The sequence below is a fragment of the Notamacropus eugenii genome, chromosome 2 (genome assembly GCF_028372415.1).
Source record: "Notamacropus eugenii isolate mMacEug1 chromosome 2, mMacEug1.pri_v2, whole genome shotgun sequence".
NCBI classification, from domain to species: Eukaryota; Metazoa; Chordata; class Mammalia; order Diprotodontia; family Macropodidae; genus Notamacropus; species Notamacropus eugenii.
In genome coordinates, this window is record NC_092873.1 from 436,703,898 (window position 1) to 436,728,160 (window position 24,263).

Consider the following 24,263-nt stretch of genomic DNA (forward strand, 5'->3'; position numbering starts at 1 on the left):
GGTCAAAGAGCTTTCTCACTGACTTTGAAGTTGTGTTTGGCATTTGTGGGTTGAAAAGTCTGGGAATCACAGCTCCTGCCTATGGAACTCTGAACTCTGCTCTGGTCCTGTCCATGTAGCACTGCATGGCCAAAGCCAGGTTGTGCTTCACTCTGAGCCTGGTGCAATAGAGCTTTCTTGTTGGCCTTCCAGGCTGTCTTGGGCTGGAAATCTCTTTCACTCTGTTGTTTTGTGGCTTCTGCTACTCTAGAATTTGTCCAGAGTCATTTTTTTGCAGATATTTTATAGGCTGTGGAGGGTAGCTCCTACAGTTCTTCCTTCTACTCTGCCATCTTGCCTCCACCCCCCAACTCAAGGGAATATTATAGCCAAATTGCAGAGCTTCCAAGTGAAGGAAAAAATGTTGCAAGCAGCCAGAAAGAAACAATTCAAGTATCATGGAGTCACACTCAGGATACCATAAAATTTAGCAGCTTCTACATTAAAGGATTGGGGGACTTGAAATATGATATTCTGGAGGGCAAAGGAGCTAGGATAAAAACCAAGAATCATCTACCTAGAAAAACTGAGTATAATCTATCAGGGATGGGGGGGATGTCATTCAATGAAATAGAGAACTTTTGAGCATTCTTCATGAAAAGACCAGATTTGAATAAAAAATTTGACTTTCAAATATAAGAATTAAGAGAAGCGTAGAAAGGTAAATAGGAAAGAGAAATAATAAGAGACTTAATAAGGTTAAACTGTTTATATTTCTACATGGGAAAACGATATTTGTAACTCATAAGAATTTTCTCATTATTAGGGCAGTTGGAAGGAATGTATATAGAAAGAGGGCACAGGTGAGAGTTAATTATGAAAGGATGATATCTAAAAAGTAAAATTAAGGGGTGAGAGAGGATGCACTGGAGAAAAGGGAAAGATAGAATGAGGCAAATTATATCACATAAAAGAGGCAAGAATAAAGATCTTGCAGTGGAGGGAAAGTTGGGGGAGGGGAGCAGAAGTGAGTGAACCTTACTCTCATCAACATTGGTTCAAAGAGGGAGTAACAGACACACTCATTTGGGTACAGAAATTTATCTTACTAACCCTGAAGCAAAGCAGGAGGGAAAGAGGATAAGAGAAGAGGGGATGGTAGAAACGAGAACAGACTGGGGGAGGCAGTAGTCAGAGGGACAGGGTGAGAGGAGAGAGAGAATAGAATAAACAGAGGGGGAAATAAGATGGAGGGAAATATAGCTAATGTTTCACAGCATGACTGTTATGAAAGTATTTTTCATGACTACTTATGTATAACCTATATCAAATTCTTGTCTTCTCAATGAGAATGGGTGGAGAGGGAGGAAGGGAGAAAATGTGGAGCTCAAAATTTTGAAAACAAATGTTAAAAATTGTTTTTACATGCAATTGAGAAATAAGACATACAGGCAATGGGGTATAGAAATCTATCTTGCGCTACAGGAAAATAGAAGCAGAAAAGGACAAGAGAAGGGGCAGGGTGGATAAAAGGGAGGTCAGATTGGGGGAAAGAGTAATCAGAATGTACATTCTCTTGGAGTGGTGGGAGGGGAGAGGTGGAAATAAAATTTGGAAATCAAAATCTGAATGTGAATGTTGAAGTGAATGTTGAAAACTAAAAATAAATTAATAAAAAGAAAAATAAGTTACTCCCCAAGTGATAAATGATCAAAAGATATGAACAATTTTCAGATGAAGTAATCAAAGCTATCCAGAGCCATTTGAAAAAAATGTTCTCAATCACTATTGACTGGAGAAATGCAAATTAAAACAAGTCTGAAGTACTTCCTCATACCTATTAGGTTGGCAAATAGGATACAAAAGGAAAATGATATAAGTTGGAGGCAAAGTGGGAAAAATGAGACATTAATACACTATTGGTAAAGTGGTGACCTGATTCAACCATTCTGTAGAGCAATTTGGAAATTTTGCCAAAGGACTATATAACCATGCATACAAGTAATACTGCTTCTATGTCTCTATCCAAAAAGAGATTTAAAAAAAAAAAAAAGGAAAAGGACCTATATGTAAAAAAATATTTTTAGCACCTCTTTTCTGGTGATAAAGAGTTGGAAACTGAGGGAATTCCTATCAATTGGGGAGTAGCCGAACAAATTGTGGTATGTGATTGTAATGGAATACTATTGTGCTATAAGAAATGATGAGCAGGATGCTCTCAGAAAAACCTGGAAAGACTTAAAGAATCTGATGTAAAGTGACATGTGCTGTGTACAAAGTAACAGCAATATTGTAAGACAATGAGCTGTGAATGATTTAGCTATTCTCAGTAATATAACAATCCAAGACAACTCCGAAGGACTCTTGATGAAAAATGCTATTCATCCCCAGAGAAAGAATTGATGGTGTCTGAATACAGACTGAAGCATACTTATTTTTACTTCCATTATTTTTCTTGAGGTTTTTAAAATCTGGTTTCTTTCACAACATGACTAATATGGAAATATGTTTTGCATGACTACACATGTATAACCTATATCAAATTGCTTGCCTTCTCAAGGAGGGGATGGGAAGAGAGGAAGGGAGAGAACTTGGAACTCAGATTTTTAAAACCAAATGTTAAAAATTGTTTTTACATGTAATTGGGGAAAAATAAAATACTAAACAAAGAAAAAAGATACAGGAGTACTTTGCCATTACCTTCTCTGGCTCATCTTACAAATGAAGAAACTGAAGCAATCAAGGTTGTGACTTGCCCAGGGTCACAGAGCTAGTAAGTGTCTGAGGCCAGATTTGGATTCAGGTCTTCCTGTCTCCTGGTCTGGTGCTCTGTCTGTGCCACCTAGCTGCCCTGATTCTTTGGGTCTTAGTACATACTCATTCATTCAACATGTATTAAGCACCTACTGCATACAGAGCAGTATGGCAGACGTTAATGGATGAACAAAGTTTAGATAAGACATAACAGTTTATATATAAGGTATAAGATGCCAACACAGATAACTAGACATTACAGCATCATTTGTAAAGTTAAGTAGAAAGACATACTGCAGTCACATGTGAGCTTTGAGGGAGAAGATTTACCAGCTGGGGAAAATATCTAGTGTTTGAGTTGAATTTTAAAGGATGACTAGGAATTTGACAGGTACTGAGGGGAAGGTAAGTTTATTCAAGGTATTAAAAATAACGAGAACAAGAACATGGAAGAAAGTGCAATAAATGAGAGGACTATTAAATCATTACTCACTTATCCTTTCATGGCATTTTTCTATTCAAGGCACCTTCATATTTAACCCCTCATTTCAGCCACTTCCTAACTTTAAGAATTGAGAAGGCAATATTCTCCTTTATTATAGAACACAGGCCATGTAGTGCCTTATAGTAGGGGTCACAAAACCGAGGTTCCATTCTTTCTGCCTAAACTTAACTGGGTAACCTTGGTTGAATTACTCTCCCTCAGTTTGGGTTTCCTTATCTGTAAAATGGTGTTGATAATACCCTTAACTAATATAATGGAGTCAGAAAGGACTGGGTTCAAGTCCTAGCTCCTGTCTGCCTCTCCCCTTAGCTCTCAGTGGCTGGGACAATCCTCTAAGACTATAAGTTGTAAAACAGTTGTGAATATGTGTTTATAGAGGCAATTTCCTTTCTAAGAGTTTCAGTACCAATGAATTTATAGGATCTCACTCCCCACCTATCTCTCCCCAAGAGTTACTACCTACATCCATCCCTAGAGATTAAGTGATTTGCCCAAAGTGACTGAAGTAGAACCAGGATCTCCTCCATGCTACCTAATCCATCCCTCACTATGGTCACTGGACCCTGAAGCTCATCCCCAAAGGATCCAGGCTCTTTGTTTTCCTAGGGGACTGGTGGGTGGTTGAAGGAGTTAAGGGGGCTGCTCCCAAACCCTGGCCTCCTCTCCACCTCAGCATCTGCATCTGCCCTGGTTGGGTTTAATGAGAAACCCAGACACCTCATAAGTGACTATACAAACAACTTCTGGGACAACCACTAACTCATTCAGCAGAGAGAGACCCAGGGCTGCCAACACTTTGAGGGAAGATAAGTGAATGGAAAGACCAAGGGAAAAGAGGGTGGGTTTATAGCTGCCAGTCGACAGCAGGATTTTTGCACATTTGTCTGCAAAAGTTTCTCTCAAACTCTTAGCAGGTTCTTTAGAGAGGCAGGATTAGAGGTCACCAGCCCCCAACTTCACAATATTTGATTAGGAATTTTGGGGCGGGACCCCTGCCTGGCAAAACCGGCACACACTCCAATACGCTCTTTTTCTACACACACGCGCACACACACACACACACACACACACACACACACACACACACACACACACACACACACACTCGCACATCTGCCAATCCACAGAAGACTAGACGGAGAAACGTGGTCGCTTTCTAAGAGACAACTCTTTAGGTAAGTTTATTCATTTTGTTTCCTTTTGGTACTTTGTATCCCTGATGGGGAGAAAGGAAAAGGGCAATGGGAGAAGCATGAGTCAGAGGAGGGATCATCCCCTCTCCCAGCCCCTAAGGTTGCCGACAATTCCAGGGATGCTGGAGGGAGGGAGAGATGGGGTGAGGAGAGAAGGGGTGGCAAGGTTTCCTGTGGTGTGTGTCTGCCTTGACTTTTCCTCTTGGGGGCTCCTGCAGTTCTTACCTATAGAAAAGTGAAGGACCAGGTAAGTGCATAGGACAGCTGGTTTTTTTTAATTGCTATTTCCCAGTCCTGTGAGTGCCTGCAACTTACTACACAGGGGGCCAGGCACCCAAAGGAAACTATGTGCCAAGATCCAGGTGTGGGTTGAAGACAGATTCAGGAAGAATGTGGGTGAGGGGATCCTGCTGCTCTTAGGTAACTATTAATTCACTTATTAATCCAGATGTGGAATGCTAATTTCTCAGCCTTAGGAGGAATGTGGGTGAGGGGATCCTGCTGCCCTTAGGTAGTTATTAATCCATTTATTAATCCAGATGTGGAGGTGTTAACTTCTCAGTCTCAGGAAGGATGTAGGTGAGGAGTTCTGCTGCTATTAAGTAGTTATTAATCCAGATGTGGGGAAATTTTTTTCAGTAGTGGACAGATGAGAAAGAGGGCAAGAAAGGAGAGAAATAAAGGTTTTAAAACAGAAAAAAGAGGGAAATAGAAATTTTAAAAAGAAAGCAGAGAGGGAAGGATCTTAAAGGAGAAAGGAGAAAGACAGAGAGGAGAGAGGAAAAATATTTTCCATGGAAGGGGAAAGCAGCACATCCAAGAGTGATGCTCCCCCTCCCCCCAAAAAAATTCCAGTCCTAAGTATGTTCCCCCTACAAAGCTTCAACTTTGAGGTGGGGGGTGGGAGAATCCCTTTGTCATTGAGTGTACATTCCAGGTCTAAGTCTTAAATAGGAAAGAATTGCCTCTGAAGAGTAGTGATGGACTAAGGTTCCTGAGAGCTATCCAGGGGAAAGGTAAGGTCTCCAGCCTCAGAAAAGTTGCTTCTTGAAAAGGGACAAATTCTTACCAAAGTGCCTAGTTTAGGAGAAGTGGGATTAGAGACAAAGTTTCTCTGTGCCAATCTGTGCCCCAAACCCCCTCCCCCCCTCCAAGGCAGCCACCTTGATCCAGCAGAAGCAAAGAGGTTATGCATGGAAAAATATGTGGTTGGCAGTGGGCAGTTCCATCCATCTTCACTTGTGCCTGGAGCCAAGGGCCAGCCAGCATGCCCAGGCAGTGGGGCAGCTGAGTCTACTCCTAGAGAATACTATGAGTTCTTTGTCTAAAGCCTGAGCCTGCCTGAGAACGGGCCAGGAATCTTGTTCCCCCAGCAATCCCAGGGGTTCTTGGGACTCAACGACCCTTACTTAGGAGGCTACCAGGAACAGAATTATGAGGCAACCTCCCTCAGTATATCTGTTTAGAGAAGCCTAGGGAGAGGTCATATTCAGAAAGGTACTCCCCATCCAAACCCAATGCCACACAAAGTTTGGGATCCTTCTATCTCTTTAGCAGGTTTAACAAAGTGCTTTCCTCAGTTCTCTATTCTAAGAGACTAGCATGATACAGCGGGAAAGGTGTTGAGTTTGTAGTCAGGGGACCTGGATTCAAATCCTGGCTCTGTCACTTAGTACTTCTCTACCATGGGCAAATTAATTTCTATCTCTGGGCCTCAGTTTCCTCATCTGTAAAATGTAGGGATGCAATAACTCTGTGGTCCTTTCCAGCTACAATCCTTTAACACTGTTATCTTTCTCCTGATCAAAGCTGTCAATGTCCAATGGTAATGAATGGTTGTAATGAGAGTGCCCTAAGACCACAATCCCTATTCTCAGGGACTTTCCAGTCTGATAGGGAGCACACAGGACTGAGGGATTGATTTCTAGGGATTTGATTCTCCACCCCTGGAAAGTACCCACCACCCACAATTGTGAAGCAGGCACCTGACCTGGCTGGAATGAATGAGATCATGGTTTAACTGTACTTGGTGTGCCATCCCTGGATGCCCATTTTCCTCATCTTCCTAAAAGGTGATGCGCCTTCTCTCCCCACCAAGTTCTCCTCCAATTCAATGTTCTCATCCAATCAATGTGGTTAGCATGGTGGCAATGGGCCGTGTGGCACCATGGGCGATCTAGGCATGTGGCCTAGCAGCTCAAGTGCCAACATTCGGTGCCCTCTGGAGAGAATATGACATTCCTAGATCATCTCTGCCAGACAGGTAGTTTGGCAAGAAATGGGTGAATTGAAGAAGAGGTGAGGTCAGCAGGCTGGCGGGCAGTAACCACCTGGAACAGCCTAGGAATAGTCAGAGGACCATAAACTTAGAGCTGAAGAGATAATCTAACACAACCTCTTCACTTTACAGATGAGGAAACTAAGGCCCAGAGAGTTGAAATCACTTGTTTAAGGTCATACAAGTTGTAAGTAAGAGACTCAGAATTTGAACCCAGGTCCTCTGACACCAAACCCAACTCACTGGTTACCATTTACAATGAGATGATGCTTGAAGCCTCCCTTTCACACTTTTCTCCATTCCCTGTCCCTTTCCTTTAGGTCCTGATGGCCCTAAGGCAATGTCACTGGGGGAGAGTGGGAAATGCCAATACTTTACCAGACACTGTAGAGGACAGAGGACTATCTTCAGTTCATACTCTCTGACCTCATCATTTGCACCAGAAGGCCAAGCCTCAAATCTGACAGCCAGTGTCCTAAGCCTGGAACCATTCTGTTGGTTCACTGTTGATCCACCTTTCCCTCTCTCACCCCACAAGCTGCTAATCAAAGGAGTTTTCTCAACAGCAATACCTTGTAGACTCCTGGAAAACTGGATATATACCCTGAACTCTAGGAGGAGCATCAGGATAGAAATCTCATTCCACAGCTTGAGGTGGTTTGGGATCAAGAAACCCCCAAACTGTCCAGGGTACCTAAACTTTCCCCTGCAGATCCAGATGACTCGCCAGAGGAGGGAGATACCCCATTCCCCTTCAGACATTTCAAATCACTCCAAGGTATCCTTAGGTATCTAGACAGAGCCCAGAAAGCTTTGAAGCCTTGGAGAGGATCTCATAGGTAATGTGTCATTGTCCTGGAACTACAGTGGGAGCTAGCTCAGTTCTGGAGAGCTCTGGAGTGCTTACACTTGACCCAACATAACTTACAGGGTCCTAAAGGTTCCAAAGGTTCCCCAGACTTCAGGGTCCAATTTCAAGTTGCTTCCCAATCTGGAAGAATCATGCTATGTGACTGTGAGGAGAAGAACCTGGTCTCCTTTCTTACTCTCTTAGGTGGTCAACACTCTGCATGCCCTTTGGGGCTCCCTCAGTGCAGAAGATTATATAGAGTTACTGGGACAAAAGCCAGATAACAACAATGTGTAGGGCCATTGATCATTAAACCAACTTAAAGATCTCACATTCCATCTGCTTATTCCTACAAATGAGGAAGCCAAGGCTCGAGGAGGAGCAATAGTTTGCCTGACATCCCAGAGCAGCAAGATCCTGGTAGAGTTGAAATCCAGCTCCTGCTCTTGGGGAGTTTTCAATCTGAAAGGGAACATTTGGTCTGGTCTGGTAGAAAAGATGTGGTCCCTTCCCTTAAGGAAGTTACCTGCTTCCTCATCTCCATCTCCTGCGTTCTCTGATTTCAAGTCCTGACTAAAATTCTATGTGCTACAGAAAGGCTTTCCTAACCTCTCTTAATCTAGTGCCTTCCCTCTCTTAATTATTTCCTAATTTTCCTATATATAACTTGTTTCTACCTATTTGTTTACTTGCCATCTTCCCCTTTAGACTGTGAGTTCTTTGAGGACAGGGAATGTCTTTTGCCTCTTTGTATCCTCATCCTTTATCGCAGTACCTGGCACATAGTAGGTACTTAATTAATGTTTATGGACTGATGGAGGAGACCTGATCTTTACTGTTGGGGAACCTTAATCTTAGGAAAAGGGCATAGTTCCTGCCTTTAATATACTTCCAAACTAATGAAGACAGACAGACAGACAGACAGACAGACAGAAACCACACCTACTCTGGATACAGACATCATAACTCTGATCAATGATGACTTCAGAGGCCCAGTAATAAAGTATGTCACCTACTTCCTGACAGAGAGCTAATAGACAAATACGCAGAATGAGACATATTTTTGGACATGGACACTATGGAAGTTTATTTTGCTTGAGTGCTATATTTGTTACAAGGGTTTTGTTTTTCTTCTCCCCCTCACCCCAACAGTGAGTGGAAGGAAGGAGGAGGGAGTGAGGAAGGAAAGAAAATGAGAGCTTGTTAATAGAGAAATAAAAGACGCCATAGCAAATAATATATAGCAAATAATATCCACATATGCACTCACTTTGTCCTCTCTCCTCTGACAGGTACCAGAGACAAAATGCAGTGGGTGTCCCTGCTGCTTCTGGCTGGGCTTTGTTCCATCTCCCGGGCCCAGTATGAAGATGACAGTCATTGGTGGTTCCACTACCTCCGAAGTCAGCAGTCGACATATTATGATCCCTATGACACTTATGAGCCTTATGAGCCCTATCCATATGGAGTGGAAGAAGGTCCTGCCTACGCCTATGGCAGCCAGCCTCCCTCAGATCCCCGTGATTGTCCCCAAGAATGTGACTGCCCTCCCACCTTCCCCACTGCTATGTATTGTGACAACAGAAACCTCAAGTACCTGCCTTTTGTCCCTTCTCGAATGAAGTATGTTTATTTCCAGAACAACCAGATTACAGCCATTCAGGAAGCCGTCTTCGACAATGCCACTGGACTACTCTGGATCGCTCTCCATGGCAACCAGATCACCAGTGATAAGGTGGGCAGGAAGGTCTTCTCCAAGCTGAAGCATCTAGAGAGGCTGTACCTGGACCATAACAACTTGACCCGGATGCCTGGCCCCCTGCCTAGATCCCTGAGAGAGCTCCATCTCGACCACAATCAAATCTCCCGAGTTCCCAACAATGCTCTGGAGGGGCTGGAGAACCTGACAGCCCTGTACCTCCAACACAATGAGATTCAAGAGGTGGGAACCGCAATGCGGGGCCTCCGATCTCTGATCATGCTGGATCTGAGTTATAACCACCTCCGGAGGCTGCCGGATGGACTGCCTGCAGCCCTGGAACAGCTGTACCTTGAGCACAACAATGTCTACACTGTTCCAGACAGTTATTTCCGGGGGTCACCCAAGTTGCTCTATGTGCGACTATCTCACAACAGTCTTACCAATAATGGGTTATCCACCAATACCTTCAACGCCAGCAGCCTCCTTGAGCTCGACCTCTCCTACAACCAGTTGCAGAAGATACCCCCAGTCAATACCAACCTGGAGAATCTCTATCTTCAAGGCAATCGGATCAATGGTGAGATTTGGGGGATGAAAAATAGGGATGATTAGCGTTGTTTGTTTGTTTTGAGACTGAGTTTCCCTTTCTTGCACAGACTGAAAACTTAGTGGCCTCTCATGAGACCAGTCCCAGTACCCATTGGGCATGGGAATTTTCACATGCTCTGTTTCCTATCTGGGCTGGTTTGCCCCTCCTTAGAACAGATTGGTAATAATTCCCACCACCCCCACCAAGGGCTTACCATATTGGTTCCAGATTTAGTGCAGGCATCTGATTGGTTTAACTCACTATAGCTCAGAACTCCTGCTCAAAGGATCCTCCAGTCTCAGCCTCCCTGGCAGCAGGTATTACAGGCATGTGCCCACACATTGGGTGGATGACTGACCTTTTAAAGAACCCTACAGAGCACTTGTCTGGTTGGCAGCTCTATTTGGGGACCAGGGGGAAATTCATTCGAAGAAGAAGAAGCAGCACAAGTGGTATGCTATACTAGAAAGAATATTGAATTTAGAGGAAAGAAATAGAATGTACTTGTCAAATCTAGAGTATACAGAGAATTTAAAAGGTCTTAATGCCATATGTAGCCAAATTCCCCAGACCACTACTTGTGGGCCAAGATGAATTGCCTACGGACCACGTTGCAAAATACTAGAAGGTACCAAGAGATGCTAATGGTCCTTGCATTAGAGTAAAATACAATAACTATTGGGCCTAATCATTTGCATTCATTTGTTTCTCTGTGTGCTGTAACACCTTCATCTCTCCCAGGAGACCCTGAGGTTATAAGCCCTTGATTTGTCACCATTTAATATTCCAAATGAGTCTATTGACTTGTTCTCTTTTTCCATCAGATAAACCCCGATTTTTTCCTTGCCATTTTAATACAGGGTACTCTAGGTATAGATAACTGTTTAAAATTCTCTAGAAGCCTCTTGATAAGCTCAAAAACCTTCAGACAACCCTTTGTTGACTTTGAGTCTTTCCTGGTAGGGCAAATCCAGTATGGATCCCTCCTAGTGACTGCTTGAAATATTAGTAAATATATGTTTCTAATAGGTGAGACCCATAAAACACAAGGTGGAATGACTTGTTTTTATTGGTTACAACAGGAATCAGGAGCTCTGGAATAAATTCTGGCCTCAGCTCTTACTCACATTGTGGCCATAAGTAAAGTTATATCACCTCCCAGAACTTGTAAAATAGGGAACAAAAATATATGCACCATTATTTCATAGTGCTATTATAAGGAAAAGAATAATACAAAGAAATAAAATGCAAACAATAAAACAAATATACACTTGCATAGGACTTCAAGATTTGAAAAGCATTTTACGTTTCCTCGTTTTCTAATAGCACCTATCTCATATAACAAACTGTGATAGGTGCTATCAATTATATTATATTATATTACATTATATTATATTATATCATATAATAATGACTATCAATTATATTATGAGGACAGTTATTGTAATGATTGTCCAGGTTCACACAGTTAGTAATTATCTGAAGGAAAGTTTCCACTTAAGTCTTCCTGACTCCATGTCCAGAATTCTAATCCTACATCTAGTACACTTTGTAAAGCTTAAAGATTAAAGTAAAAGTGAATTATAATTATTATTATGGGCAAAGGCAGTGACTCTAGGCCCCTGCTCAAAGGGCAGAAGGCAAATGAATCCACAGGTTTCCTCTTTCCTAAATGTCTCTATGTCCATGCCTAACTAAAGTAAACAGACTCAGTTTCCAGCCCTCCAGGAACTTTCATTTTCAGATAACAGCTGGTGGAGACAAAGAATGAAGGCATTTATTTTATATTGAGATTACTCAGGTGCTCTTTAAATCCTTTTCCTAATGAGGTCTCACATTTAGCATAAACCAATACCAACCAAAAGCTTCTGAGATCTTAATCCCAGCTAGAAGGGATTGGGTCAGTATTTAATCTCCTTCTAACAGCAAAATCCTCTTCTCCCTGGGGAAAGTAAGGCTCATTAATGGCCCCAGGCAAAAGACTTTGAAGACCAACGCAGCTGGGGGAGAATTATTGCACAATCAATTCTCAGAGAGAAAGTGGCTCTTCAGCCTTTTTTTTTTCTCTTAGACTTGTCCTTTTTGTGTACTTAGACTAGAGAAGCCAGGAAACCCAAAGGGAGGGGAGTTCCAATTCCAAAGACATATAAGGAAGGTTGCTGGTGGGGCAGGCAGAAGATGCCTAAAGTTTCATCATTGGCTTCCAGCCCAGGCTGGTTTTCTTGAAAACCTTCTCATTTCTCCTCGATCTTCTTGTTCCAAGAGAGCTTTTTGCTAAAATGTTGTATTCTGCAAAAGGCGAGGCCTTCAGGCATTCAGCTGTGCTAGCTCACCTTGCAGTTAGCAGAGCTTAATTTTCAAAAGGAATTCTCACTCCTCACTTAGAACCATCTTCTGTGTTTTCTGCATGACCTCAAGGGTTCACCTTGAAAATACAAGCAGAAACAGCAGTCGTCTTATCCTTGGACTAGAAGGGATGATTTTTGTTCCTTCTACCTCTGGGTAGGACCAAGCTATCCCGAATACTCAGAGGTCCTTTAAAATTCTCCAGAGAAAGAAATTACCCTCTTGATGCTCTGAGGAGTCACAAAGAAATTCTCCTTTCTATTTTAAATTTTTCTGCTTTCCCAAGTCCCCTTAACAGTATAAATCCAAGTACCATATGTCTTGTCATTAATGGAAACTACGACTCACACAAAGACAGTGGGGAGTAATGAGAAAATAGGGAACCGGACTTCAAGTCAAAAAAAAACTGGGGTCCAATCTTGCCTCAGATACTCTGGGACCCTCATCCAACCTCATGTTCTTCTTTTGTTAAATGAAGGAGTTGAATTCATTGGACTCTAAATTCTGCTCTGGCTCTGATGCGCTGATCTTTTCTAGGACTAAAGAGTAATTCTAAGTCTCTATCCCTAGCCTTCTCTTCTCCAAAACAAATAACCTCACTTCCTTACTCTTTTTGGTCCCACTTATGGTGCAGGAATGCCATTCTTCTGCTGTAAAGATAAGAAAACCAAAACCTAGAAAAAGGACAGAGTTTACCCAAGCTCACACAGACTAGAAGACTAGAATCCATGAATCTCATCTCCATTCTGTAGGCTCCAGTTGCTTAGCATCTAAGAGTTGTTGGCTACTCTTTGGCTCTGCTCTGATTCAGAATAATGGCAGGAGACAGCTCCTTCTATTTCATCTATCCTCTCTAGAGATCAAAAGAGTATATAATGAGAGCTAGAGGGGACCTTAAAGGTTACCTAGTTCAATCCTCTCATTTTGATGGTGGGGAAATTGAGTCACAAGGACAAGAAGTACCTTGTTCAAGTTAATGAGCAGAGTTAGGATTTGTACCGAAGTCCTCTGACTCCAAATACAGTATCTTTTTTACTGTATTACTTTGCATCCTATCCAGGGACCCTGACTCTCAACACAACAATCTTGGGAATAAGGGTGATCAAAGTTCTTGAAGCCAATGGGCATAAGGTAGAATGATGGATGGGCTTCTCCCTCCCTGCCCCCTCCTTCCATCAGCTTATCCTTCAGCTTTTCCAGCTTGGCAGCAGCAAAGGAACACAGCTCAGAATGTTATTCCAAAGCCCTGGGATCCACTGAAGCAGGGCGGGTGCACTAGGAGGAATTTGGAAAGACTTAGGTCAGTGTTTAATGTGGGCCGAGAAATGTCTTCCCACTGTCTCTGAGCAGAAGCCCTGTCCTATTCATCATCATTCCTTAGAGCTAAATAGAGGGGCTTGGAATGTCTAGTACATGGAAAGGAATCTGCAGGCACCATACACATAAAATATATGCCGATCTACGTGTGCACAAGGTATGTATATAAACATTTGCAGCCCAGGTGGTTAGCACAGTCTGGGCATATTGACAAAGTATTCCTACCTGAGTGCCCCCTCCCACCCCACCCCACCCAGGTCTGGGACAGAGAATCTATTACTAAGCCTCAAGTCCAGTTCCAGACTGGGCTGGAAGAAGAGGTTGGTTTGAACCACCCTACCCTAATTCCTCCTACTCCCAATGTAGTCCATTAACCCAGATGAAGACAGCTTTGTGGCATTTTATAAACACAGCCCCTCTCCTGTACTATCTTCTCTGTTCTGTGAGTAGAGGAGTCCTCCAAAAGTCATACGAGCCATTCTCCTCTCCAGAGGGGAGTCCACAAAAATGGTTTCAGATTATGCCACTGCTTTCTGGAAGATCTCTGGGAAAGGATATTTTCCAGTCTCCCAAATAACTCTTTCCAGGGTCTGGAACAGCTTCAGTAGTCTGGAAAATCTTGCTTATGTCTCAGTACATATTCAGAAGCCACGTATTACAGTTCCTAAAGTCAAGAAAACCTGGGTTCAAATCCCACTGTAGAGATTTACTAGCTATATTTATCCCTAGGCAAGTCACTTAACCTCTCTGTGCCTCAGTTTCCTTATCTATAAAATGGGGGGGTGAGGGGTGGACTTGAGGGTTTCTAAGGTCCCTTCAGCTTTAAATCTAGAAACTGGGGCTGCAGTTTCAGCTCTTCTCTTCCTGGCTATTCATGGGGATAAAAAAACAAGCCTTTATGTATATGAACCCTATTAATTCTTCACTTCCAACTCTTTTCATTTGTCCTTATCCCTACACTTTTGCTCTCCAAATGGCTTCTTTCAAGGACACTAATCCTCATTTTCCTTCTCTCAAATTCTCAGAATGTTAGAGCTGAAAAGGGCCTTAGATTTACAGTCCAACCTCCTGCTTATGACAGATAAGGAAACCAAGGCCCACAGAAGGGGACTGATTTTCCCAGTGTGACACAGCTAATAGGTAGCAGAGCTGGGGTTAGAATGCAGACCTTTTTAATCAGGAAGACTAATCTTCACTTACTAGTAGTGTGACCCTGGGCAACTCACTTAATCCTGTTTGCCTCAGTTTCCTCATATGTAAAATGAGCCGGAGAAGGAAAAGCAAATAACTCCAGTATCTGCCAAGAAGCCCCCAAATGGGGTCAGAAAGAGTTGGACACAACTGAAATGATTTAATAACAAGAACACCATTTGCTCTTGTATCTCAGGGATGTCATTGAATCATAAACTTAGAGCTGGAAAGGACCTATGAGTCCAAACCCTTCATGTACAGATGAGGAAATAGTCAAATAAAGTTTAACTGACATCCTCAAGGTCACGTGACTAATAAGTATCTGAGGTGAGATCTGCACTCAGATCTTTCTGACTCTGATAGTATGCTCCGTCTACAACACCATGCTTCACTGTCCAGTGCCCAAACTAAGAATTCCCTACCACCTTTGAAAGCCAGGGAAGGTCCCTACTATTCGAGGACGGAGGTTGGAGTGGGAGCAAAGATGAACTTGAAAAAAGCAGTTCTGGGATAACCCAAAAATCAGGCAGTGCTTAGACATAGACCATCCCACATTAAGCAGGTAATATCTTGAAGAATAACTAAAGGCGAGGTCCCCAGTCATTTCCCCCCAAGCCTACATACACTCCATTCCATTTAAAGGGCTACGAAGACAGCTTTTCAAGGACATTTAGAACACTAGTCAGCAGTGGAACAGACAATGAGCTAGGCTTGTCTCTTCTACCACAGGATCACTAACACAACAGGCTTTGCGACAGATGTCAGATTTATCCAAAACAGAAAATGTGCTGGGAGGGCAAGATCATTTGGTCCAACTGAGTTCAGCCAGAGAGAGAATGGGACCAAGCTATATAGCAAATGACTGAGGCAAAGCCTACAGAATCAGCTTGTTATTGGGATTGAATAGATTTGGAACTAAGACAGGCCATATGGTATAGAAGAAAATGCACTGGCCTCATAAGCAGACCTTGATTTGTAGTCCGGTTCTGTCACTAACTAGCTATGTGCATGTGGGCAAGTTTCTTGACTTGCTCAATTTCCTCATCTGTAAATTTAGAGACAGAATAATCTCTAAGGAATCTTCTATACTGTTTGATCTTTCTCCATTAGATTATAAACTCCTTGAGGTCTTTTTCTTATTTGTGTTCCCAACACATAGTAGGTCCTTAATAAATATTTATTGAATTTAATCCTGGAATCTTTAGTTCCTGAGAGACCTTTAAGAACTTTCTTCACTCAATCAATCAATAAGCATTCATTGAGCACTTACGGTGTGCCACACTTAGTCCTAAGCACTAAGGATACAAATGCAAATCATTAGAAATTGTAAAGGAAAGGGAAAGAAATAAACAGCTTTAAATCTGCCACTGGCAAAGGAATTCTCTCTTTGATCCCTTGGAGGCCTTCGCACCCTGAGTGGTCTATGATTTTCAAGCTTTCAGGGCTCACTCTTTCACATGAAAGACTCTCTTCTTTCTTTGGCAGAGCACAAACTGGGGAAAACAGCATACACTTTATATAGCCCCCAGGCTCTGATGATTAGAGGCACTTGTCTCTGGGGTCAGTCTCCCTCCCTCTAATTTCCTGCCACTTTCTGTATCTGTGAAATGATGAGTGATTTGAGATCTGAATCCCTCCGCATTTCTTCTTTTGCTCACCACAGTTCCCCTAGGAGCTCCTCTCTATCCAAAAGCTAAAAACCAGTGCTTCTCATATGCAAGCTACTGTTTGCTGCACTCTCTCCATACTGGTGACAGATGGTTCACCCTGGCTCCCTGGCTCTCCAGAATCTCTAGGACTATGAAGTCTGTATGTACCTAACTCATGGCCTACAGACCTTAGAACTCAGATCTGCACCATCAGAGGGTGTGTTCACGCCTTTCTCTGTTTTTTCAGAAGTTGAAAGAGTATTACTGATCTAACAAGCCTCAGAGCTCCAGCTTTATCTTGCCCCTAACTTTACACCCTACTGATATCAGTCAGTACACATTAAAAGATGAAAAGTAATGGTCATAGTGATGACTTTGCAGCACCTATACTAAAATGGAAACAACACAGAAAAGATTAGCATGACCCCTGCATAAGGATGACATGCAAATCTGCAAAGCATTCCATATTCAAAAAACAAACAAGTTATAGTTATAGTGAATAAAATTCCAGCCTTGAAGTTTAAGTGGCCCCAGTTTCTACTCCTGATTCATACATTCAATAAGCATTTAGTAAACACTTACTATGTGCTTTTGCCTACAGGGAACTTGCATTCAACTTGGGGGAAGCAATTTTTAGACATGAAAGATATAAAATATACACAAAATAAATAACCAAGGGTTTGGGAAGAAGGCACTAGCAAGGGCTGGAATCAGGAAAGTTCTCAGTAAGAAGTGAGATGAGCTGAGATTATAGGGAAGCTAGGCATTCTAAGACAGGTATAGACTAGGACAGAGGGCAGCCTCTGCAAAGACACAGGGATGGAAGCTGGGACACAAGGAATTTGGAGTGTTTTGCTGGAACATGGAGTGTGTAATTGGGAGTAATGTGTAAACCTAGAATAATAAGCTAGAGCCAGATTGCATAGGGTTTTAAATGACACAGGGAGGAATATTTTATTCTAGAGGCAAGAGGGAACTAGTAGACCTTCTTGAGCAGGGGAGAGACCCTATCAAACTTGTGCTTTGAGAATCTAAATTTCATTCTGATCCTTAATAACTATGTGACATTATAATAAGAATGTGTCACCTTTGTGACTCACAGTTTCTTTTTTTGTAAAACGAAGGAAGTGGATGATTTTTGAGGTCCTCAGAACATTAACCTCCAACATTAACCGTATCCTGTGATTCAAGGTGCCCATCCCTGGATATTCTGCCCAGAGGTGTGTGTTTGTCTTTTGTTGCCCAAGAAGGCCATGCCATCAGAGAAATGATGACATGACTTGCACTTGACTTTGAGTGAGGGAGGGCTGGCCCAGAAGTAGTGTCCCAGTCAGTCTCAGAGAGGCTGCCTGATACTCTGACTTGTTGAGGGTGAGGAAATATTCTGATATATTTAGAACGTGTAAAGGTCTCTAACTGGAATTCTTTTTTTCATCTACCTCTTCTCCCCACAGAGTTCTCCATCAGTAGCTTCTGCACTGTGGTTGATGTTATGAACTTCTCCAAGCTCCAGGTGCTGAGACTGGATGGGAATGAGATCCAGCGCAGTGCTGTACCCGTTGATGCTCCCCTCTGCCTTCGCCTGGCCAGCCTCATTGAGATCTGATCCAGTTCCTTCACTGGGCCCCAAGGGGAGGGAGACGTGGCCCAGGGGAGGAGGCTTTGATCAGAGATGACAGCAGTTGCTCACTGTCCCATTTTGTCTGGCTTGATGGTTTGGTTTGGCTTTTGCTGGAAGTTTCGGGACTACCCCATATGAATGTAAGGGTCATATCTATGGTTACCAACATCATAACAAACAAAAACTAGCCATAATCAGAGGCATCAGTAACCAGAAATCAGCTTCTGTAATATAATATCAGTCACACTTGTCAAATGCTGGCTGCATGGCCAGCCTAGTCACACCCCCTACGATGTGCATCCCATGGATCCCTAATTCGCTTTGTCTCTTAAACAAAGATTACTGGGGAGTGGGAGTAGGAAGGGGACGCAGGATTTAGACATATACCTGGTGATCTCATGAGAAAGTCATCACTTTGAAAGGGTCAGAAGTTGGTGGGAGAGCTGAACGATATCATCAATAATTCCCCCAAATTTGTACCCTTTCAAAGCTAAACTCAGGGGTCTGGGATCATGAAAAGGAATCTCTTTTATTGGGTAGATGTTGGCTAATCCTTCCTGTTGGATGCAAACTGCCCCAACTAACCAGTTGGTACTCTTAGCCTCCTCAGGAAGTAGAAAACAACTATCCCAAAGTTTCTTCAAGCAAAACCTTGAGATAGCTAACATTCCCTACCTGACTCGATTCTAATCCTCTTTCAATGAGCAGCAACCTTTGCCTCTGCTCATAGACAGCCTCTGCTCTCCTTTGCAATAACTCTGGAGCCCCACTGGGGGACATAGATCTTTTGCCTAGTTCCCTTCTCTGAATTTCCCACAGTCCCTCAAACCTTTCTCCTGTAGAAGTCTCTTCCATATTTGAGACGCTCTGCTGTGAGGCAGACAACCCAAGTGTGTGTGAACATTTGCTCTATGGCCTATAGGGAAACCTACACTTCTTCAGAAATGGGAAGAAATAATAACAATCATACTCCTTTCCAACTCTACCCCTTAGAAAACACCATATTGGGTGCCATTAATACCCAGAAGTCCCATCCCGAAGTGGCCTGACATCCTAGTAATTTACCTAGTCTACTGAAAGGCATTTACCTTATCCTTACCATAAGCTTTTTATAACTGGATAGGGGATATTTTACTCAGAGAAGACCCGTGAGGCAGGCAGGCAGGTTTTGTTCAATTCTGCAGGCAAACTGAGAAATCAGCTAACAAATCCTCTGACCTCACGGACTTCAGCAGTTCCATCCCTTCCTCTGCTTTCAATGTCCTCTGCCATTAGACCAGTAGTAGGAAAATATATATAATCTCCAGGAAAGACGGTGGAAGGGACTTTGAAATGGCTTGTCCTTTTCTTTGAATATTTGAAGATTTAAGGGGGAACAGAAAGCTCAGGAGACTGTCTTGGGTGTGTTCTCAGAGTCAGAGGTCAGGGGATTAGGGTTAAACTGAACCCTGCTTCTTCTCAGATTCCTTCTAGAGATCCAAAGAAAAGACTAAACCATCTTCTCCTCTTTGCTGCCCATCTGCAGGGCTTCTGAGAAGAGAAGGGGAATTTATGTCAGTTGGGTCATCCCAGGGCTTGGGAGAAATGTGTTAGATCTGGAAGTGTTCATTAGGGCTCATTGTGCCCAACTCAGCCTGCCAAATCTTGTCTAGGCTTGGCATCTCTGAGCTGCCCTCAGGCTAGAAGATGCCTGGTTTAGAGAGGAGAGTATAGTTAGCAACTTCTTTCCATTTCAGGATGGATATACTTATCTGGCTCTTCACCAACCCCTTTCTCCTATTTCCTCTCTTTTATGAAGTTCATTCTCTCCTATGAGGCTTAGATAGTGGATCAATATTTGGAGTGAAGGTCCCTAAGCTGCCTATTGCCAGGGTGCAACTAATGAAATCTGATGTCTGATGTCAGCTTCCTGCATAGTCCCCTTCAAGCCCTCCCCATGACCACCACCACCACCACCATACATGGTGTCTGCTTTCAAGTTTTCTTATAAAATAAGAGGGATACCCAGATTATATTCTTGGCCCCAATTCCTGAATCCTGCAAAAGCCAAACAACCTGCTCATTTTGGTCAGGGAGCTTCTGAGCGAAAGGGCAAATGCTGTCCTCTGCTCCAGTGCTCCCCAGAAACCATCTGCATGTAAATTCCATGGCATCCATATAAATGACATTGTACTATTGGCAAAGCATGATTGGTAGCTATCCTGACCAATAAAATCCTTTTATGATTGCAGTTGGAGGAATGGAGAACTCCCAAAAAAGAGATGGTTCAGAATACCTAGGAAATATATGTAGAAGGACCAAATGCCATACGTGTATTGGGAAGGACCACCTTAGGAAGGGTTGGAAGTTGTGGGCGTCACTAGGTTCTCAGAGAGTAGGAGAGCACTCCATTACTTCCATCCTCCTGCAGGGTCAGGGGAAGGAAAGGAAGGTGATTCTTCAGCCTCCGTTAATTACATATACTAGAGTTGACCAATCTTTGTGGTTAATCAGGTTTTCTTTCTGTTTAACCTTACTCTCTGCCTTTATATTCTCTCTCGTTTGATCTCAGGGAGCTGAAGGGAATTCCTGTTCAGTTATTCGTGGATTAGACTAAATGATTTCTGAAGTTCCTTCCTATTCTGAGATTTTAAGAATCCAAGAGGTCAGTTAGTTACCTTTGGTTATTCTAAAGAATTCAGGAATCCTGGATTCTAGTCTTAGTGCGGCCACAAATTACCTACAGTAATTCATTCAGCATTAATGGGCTTCAAATTTTCATCTCTATAAATGAAAGTAGATGATCTCTAGTTTTTGTGATTCCATTTTAATAACCCTAACTCTTTTCTCTCCATCATCTTCTACAAACAACTTTTAAATTCTAGGGTTGAGAAGGCAACATGATGTAGCAAGTTAGAGAGGAATCTGACCTTAGAAAGACCTGGCCCACCTCTCACAAATACTGAGGGTGGACCATTGACTTAACCTCTTCATGTCCTCAGGCAATTCTGCTAGAGCATAAATTGTGGAATTAGTTTGGACCTTCTTTGATAGAGGGAATTTCCTCACTGGGAGTTCTCTAAATCAGTGAAATCCAAGATCTGGGAAAGAAAGGAAGGAAGGAAGGAAGGAAGGAAGGAAGGAAGGAAGGAAGGAAGGAAGGAAGGAAGGAAGGAAGGAAGGAAGGAAGGAAGGAGGGAAGGAAGGAAGGAAGGAAGGAAGGAAGGAAGGAAGGAAGGAAGGAAGGAAGGAAGGAAGGAAGGAAGGAAGGAAGGAAGGAAGGAAGGAAGGAAGGAAGGAAGGAAGGAAGGAAGGAAGGAAGGAAGGAAGGAAGGAAGGAAGGAAGGAAGGAAAAGGGGGAGAGGGAGAGGAGAGAGGGAGGGAAGAAGGAATAAAGAAAAGAGGATGAAAGAAAGAAAAGGAGGAGGAGAAAGAAAGAATGATGGAGGGAAGAAGAAAGAGAAGAAGGAAGAAACTGATGGAGGAAAGAAGGGAGGAAAATAAGGAAGGAGGGAGGGAGGGAAAGTGACGGAGAAGAGAAAAAGAAAACGCAGACCTATTGCTAGGTGAAGAAATCTGAGCTTCTCGTGCCCCCTAGTGGCAGATGCCCTGCACCCAAGGTATTTGCAGGAAAGCCAACATATGCATTGTTCATTTATGTATGTATTCCAGGTGCTCTGCTGAGGATACAAAGACTAGAAGGACGTCTGGCCTCATGGACTCACACTCCATTGGGAGTGCTTAATAACATATATGCAGATATGTACTGAACAAGAAAAAATGGAAAAGGTAGAGACCACCACGCAATGAAAGAATCAGAGAGCCATAAATGTAGGCAGGGACTAGAAAAATAGATGTTATACAGGAATGAGAGGGCTGGTTGGGGCTGCTTTTTTTAGTGTGGCTGTCTTTTGGGGGGTCATTTCCTGATAGATAAGGCTTGAAAATGTCACATCTGCATTTTAATCCACAAATAGGATCTATAGATTTAGAACTGGGAATTAGCTTAAAGACCATCTCATCTAGTTCCATACCCCTATTTTACAGATGAGGAAAGTGAGACCTAAAGAGGGGAAGTGATTTAAGATTTACAACCATGTGGGCCTCCAAGAGGTCATCTAGTCCAACAACTGCAGTTTACAGATTAGAAAACTAAGGTCTAGGGAATTTAAATAATTGATCTGACTTCACAGAAGCAGTGAATAGCAGACCTTAGATTTGAGCCCACTCTTTCCACTATAGCTTTACTCTTCTGTAATTTCTGGAATAAGAAGGGGTCAGACTAGAGAGTATAGGCTCATACTGCTTAACATCCAAGGTGATGGCATTTTTAATATTAATATTAAATTAATACTATTTTAATATTAATATTTAAAGGAACAGAGTTCATAGCTCCCAGAGACCTTGAATCATTTCTTGATTTGGCCTTGGAACATACCAGTATCTCTTCAGCTCCACTGCCCTGACCAATCTTAACTGCTGAAAACTCTAGAACATTCTCATTCATGCTATCCCCTCAGCCTGTTTGCTGTCACTCAAAATGCTCCTCTCCCTTTCCTGATTTAAACCACACTTGAGGTTAGCAAGAGATTATTTATCACACTTGAAAGAGAAAAGTTTCCAACACAGAATGCTAAACAGCCAACTGACCAGTCCAACTAACTGGTTACAAAATTCATCTAAACTAATCTCAGTCTGACTCCCTTTGGGGAATGGGGTTGGGTTTCACTAAATGAGGCCAGATGTTCACCTCTGGCCTTTCTAGCTAGCTAGTCTTTCATCAGACTCTGTGCTTCCTCCACGATTGTTTGGAACACCATCACCAAAGGCCATATCAGTAATTACACTGTTACTCTAATTCCATCACCAGGGAGGAATCCCGAAAGGCAGAAAACAATATAAACAAATGGCCACAATATGATCAATCTCCAATTTATACAAAAGTTCAAAACAGAAATAAAAGTTTCTATAATCCTGTAGAATGGTAGAGATAATCTCATCCAACTCCCTCATTTCACAGATGAGAAAACTGAGACCCAGAGAAGGAAAGTGACTTGTGCAAGATAACTCAACAACTTATAATTCTTTTCCAATGTGTCACACTGATGTTATTACTTCCCTGTTTTTTTAGAAATGTCTGAAAAAATTATTTGACCATATTATAACAGAAAATCTTTGGGCAAAATTTATTTGAACAAGTCAATTCAGAACAAGGAGAAAAATGACTTAGAACTACTAAATGTTTCACGGGTGGTGGGGAGGATGGTGAGGAGGACAGCAGGAGAGATGTCCAAACACTAAGCAGAAATTGTGATATTATTGTAGTTCTCTCTTTGAGAGACATGAGTGGCCACGTGGAGTTCTAAAGGAAAGAGACAGGGCCTGGGAGATGATGTTAAGGACATCATGGGATTTATTCCTCTTTCAGGGAAGGAAGCCCAACCAAATCTAACATGACCCATAAAATCTCTCAACTTTGCATTTCAGCTTATTAGCTCCAGTGAATGTCATGGACAAGAAATAAATGAAAATATCCTTACCTGCTTCATACCTTTCAAAATTACAGTGCATTCCTCTTTTCTAAACCAAGGGCTATGTAAACCCTTAGTGGATTTTGCTGCAGACTAAGCCATAGATTTATTGAATTTCAGAATTTCAAATGACTTCAAAGACCACCCAATTCCAACTCCAAACATGATGCATGAATCCTCCTACTATATCCCCAATAAGGGGGGTCAGCCATTCTCTTCTTGAACAATTTTGGTGTCAAGCATTGGACTTGAAGTCAGAGGGTTGATTGTGTCTTTCAGTTGTGTCTGACTCTTGATGACCCTTTTGGAGTTTTCTTGGCCATTTCCTACTCCAGTGAATTAAGGCAAACAGAAATTAAGTAACTTGCCCAGGGTCACAAAGCTGGTTATTGTTTGAGGCCACATTTGAATTCAGATCTTCCTAACTCCAGGTCCAGCACTCTACCCACTGAACCATCTATCTATCTCTTGTCAGAGACCCCAGGTCCAAATGTCATATATGCCATTTAATTCCTATGGGCAAGTCACTGAACCTCTCTTGGTCTCACTTGTAAAATGAAAAGTTGGGGTAGATGACTTCTATGGTCCCTTTCAGTTCTAAGCCTGTGATTCCAAGGTAGCCCATTCCATTTTTGGACAACTCTGAGTTTTAGGAGAGCAGTGAGATAGCACACTGGATAGAGTGCTGGGCCTGGAGTCAGAAAGAATTATCTTCCTGAGTTCAAATTTGGCCTCATACACTTATTAGCTGTGTGGCCCTGGGCAAGTCACTTCATCCT

The 24,263-nt window shown here is 42.5% G+C and overlaps 1 protein-coding gene and 1 non-coding gene across 2 annotated transcripts; both read left to right on the forward strand.

Moving 5' to 3' along the window:
• Positions 1 to 3,960: 3,960 nt before the first annotated feature.
• FMOD (fibromodulin) lies at positions 3,961 to 20,204 on the forward strand. The gene is made up of 3 exons (XM_072648149.1): positions 3,961 to 4,413; positions 8,852 to 9,838; positions 17,808 to 20,204. The coding sequence occupies exons 2-3, from the start codon at positions 8,866 to 8,868 to the stop codon at positions 17,957 to 17,959; spliced, it is 1,125 nt and encodes a 374-aa protein (XP_072504250.1). The 5' UTR covers positions 3,961 to 4,413; positions 8,852 to 8,865; the 3' UTR covers positions 17,960 to 20,204.
• On the forward strand, positions 16,720 to 16,825 carry LOC140530532 (U6 spliceosomal RNA). The gene has a single exon (XR_011975969.1). It is a non-coding gene; the product is annotated as a U6 spliceosomal RNA (small nuclear RNA).
• Positions 20,205 to 24,263: the final 4,059 nt, after the last annotated feature.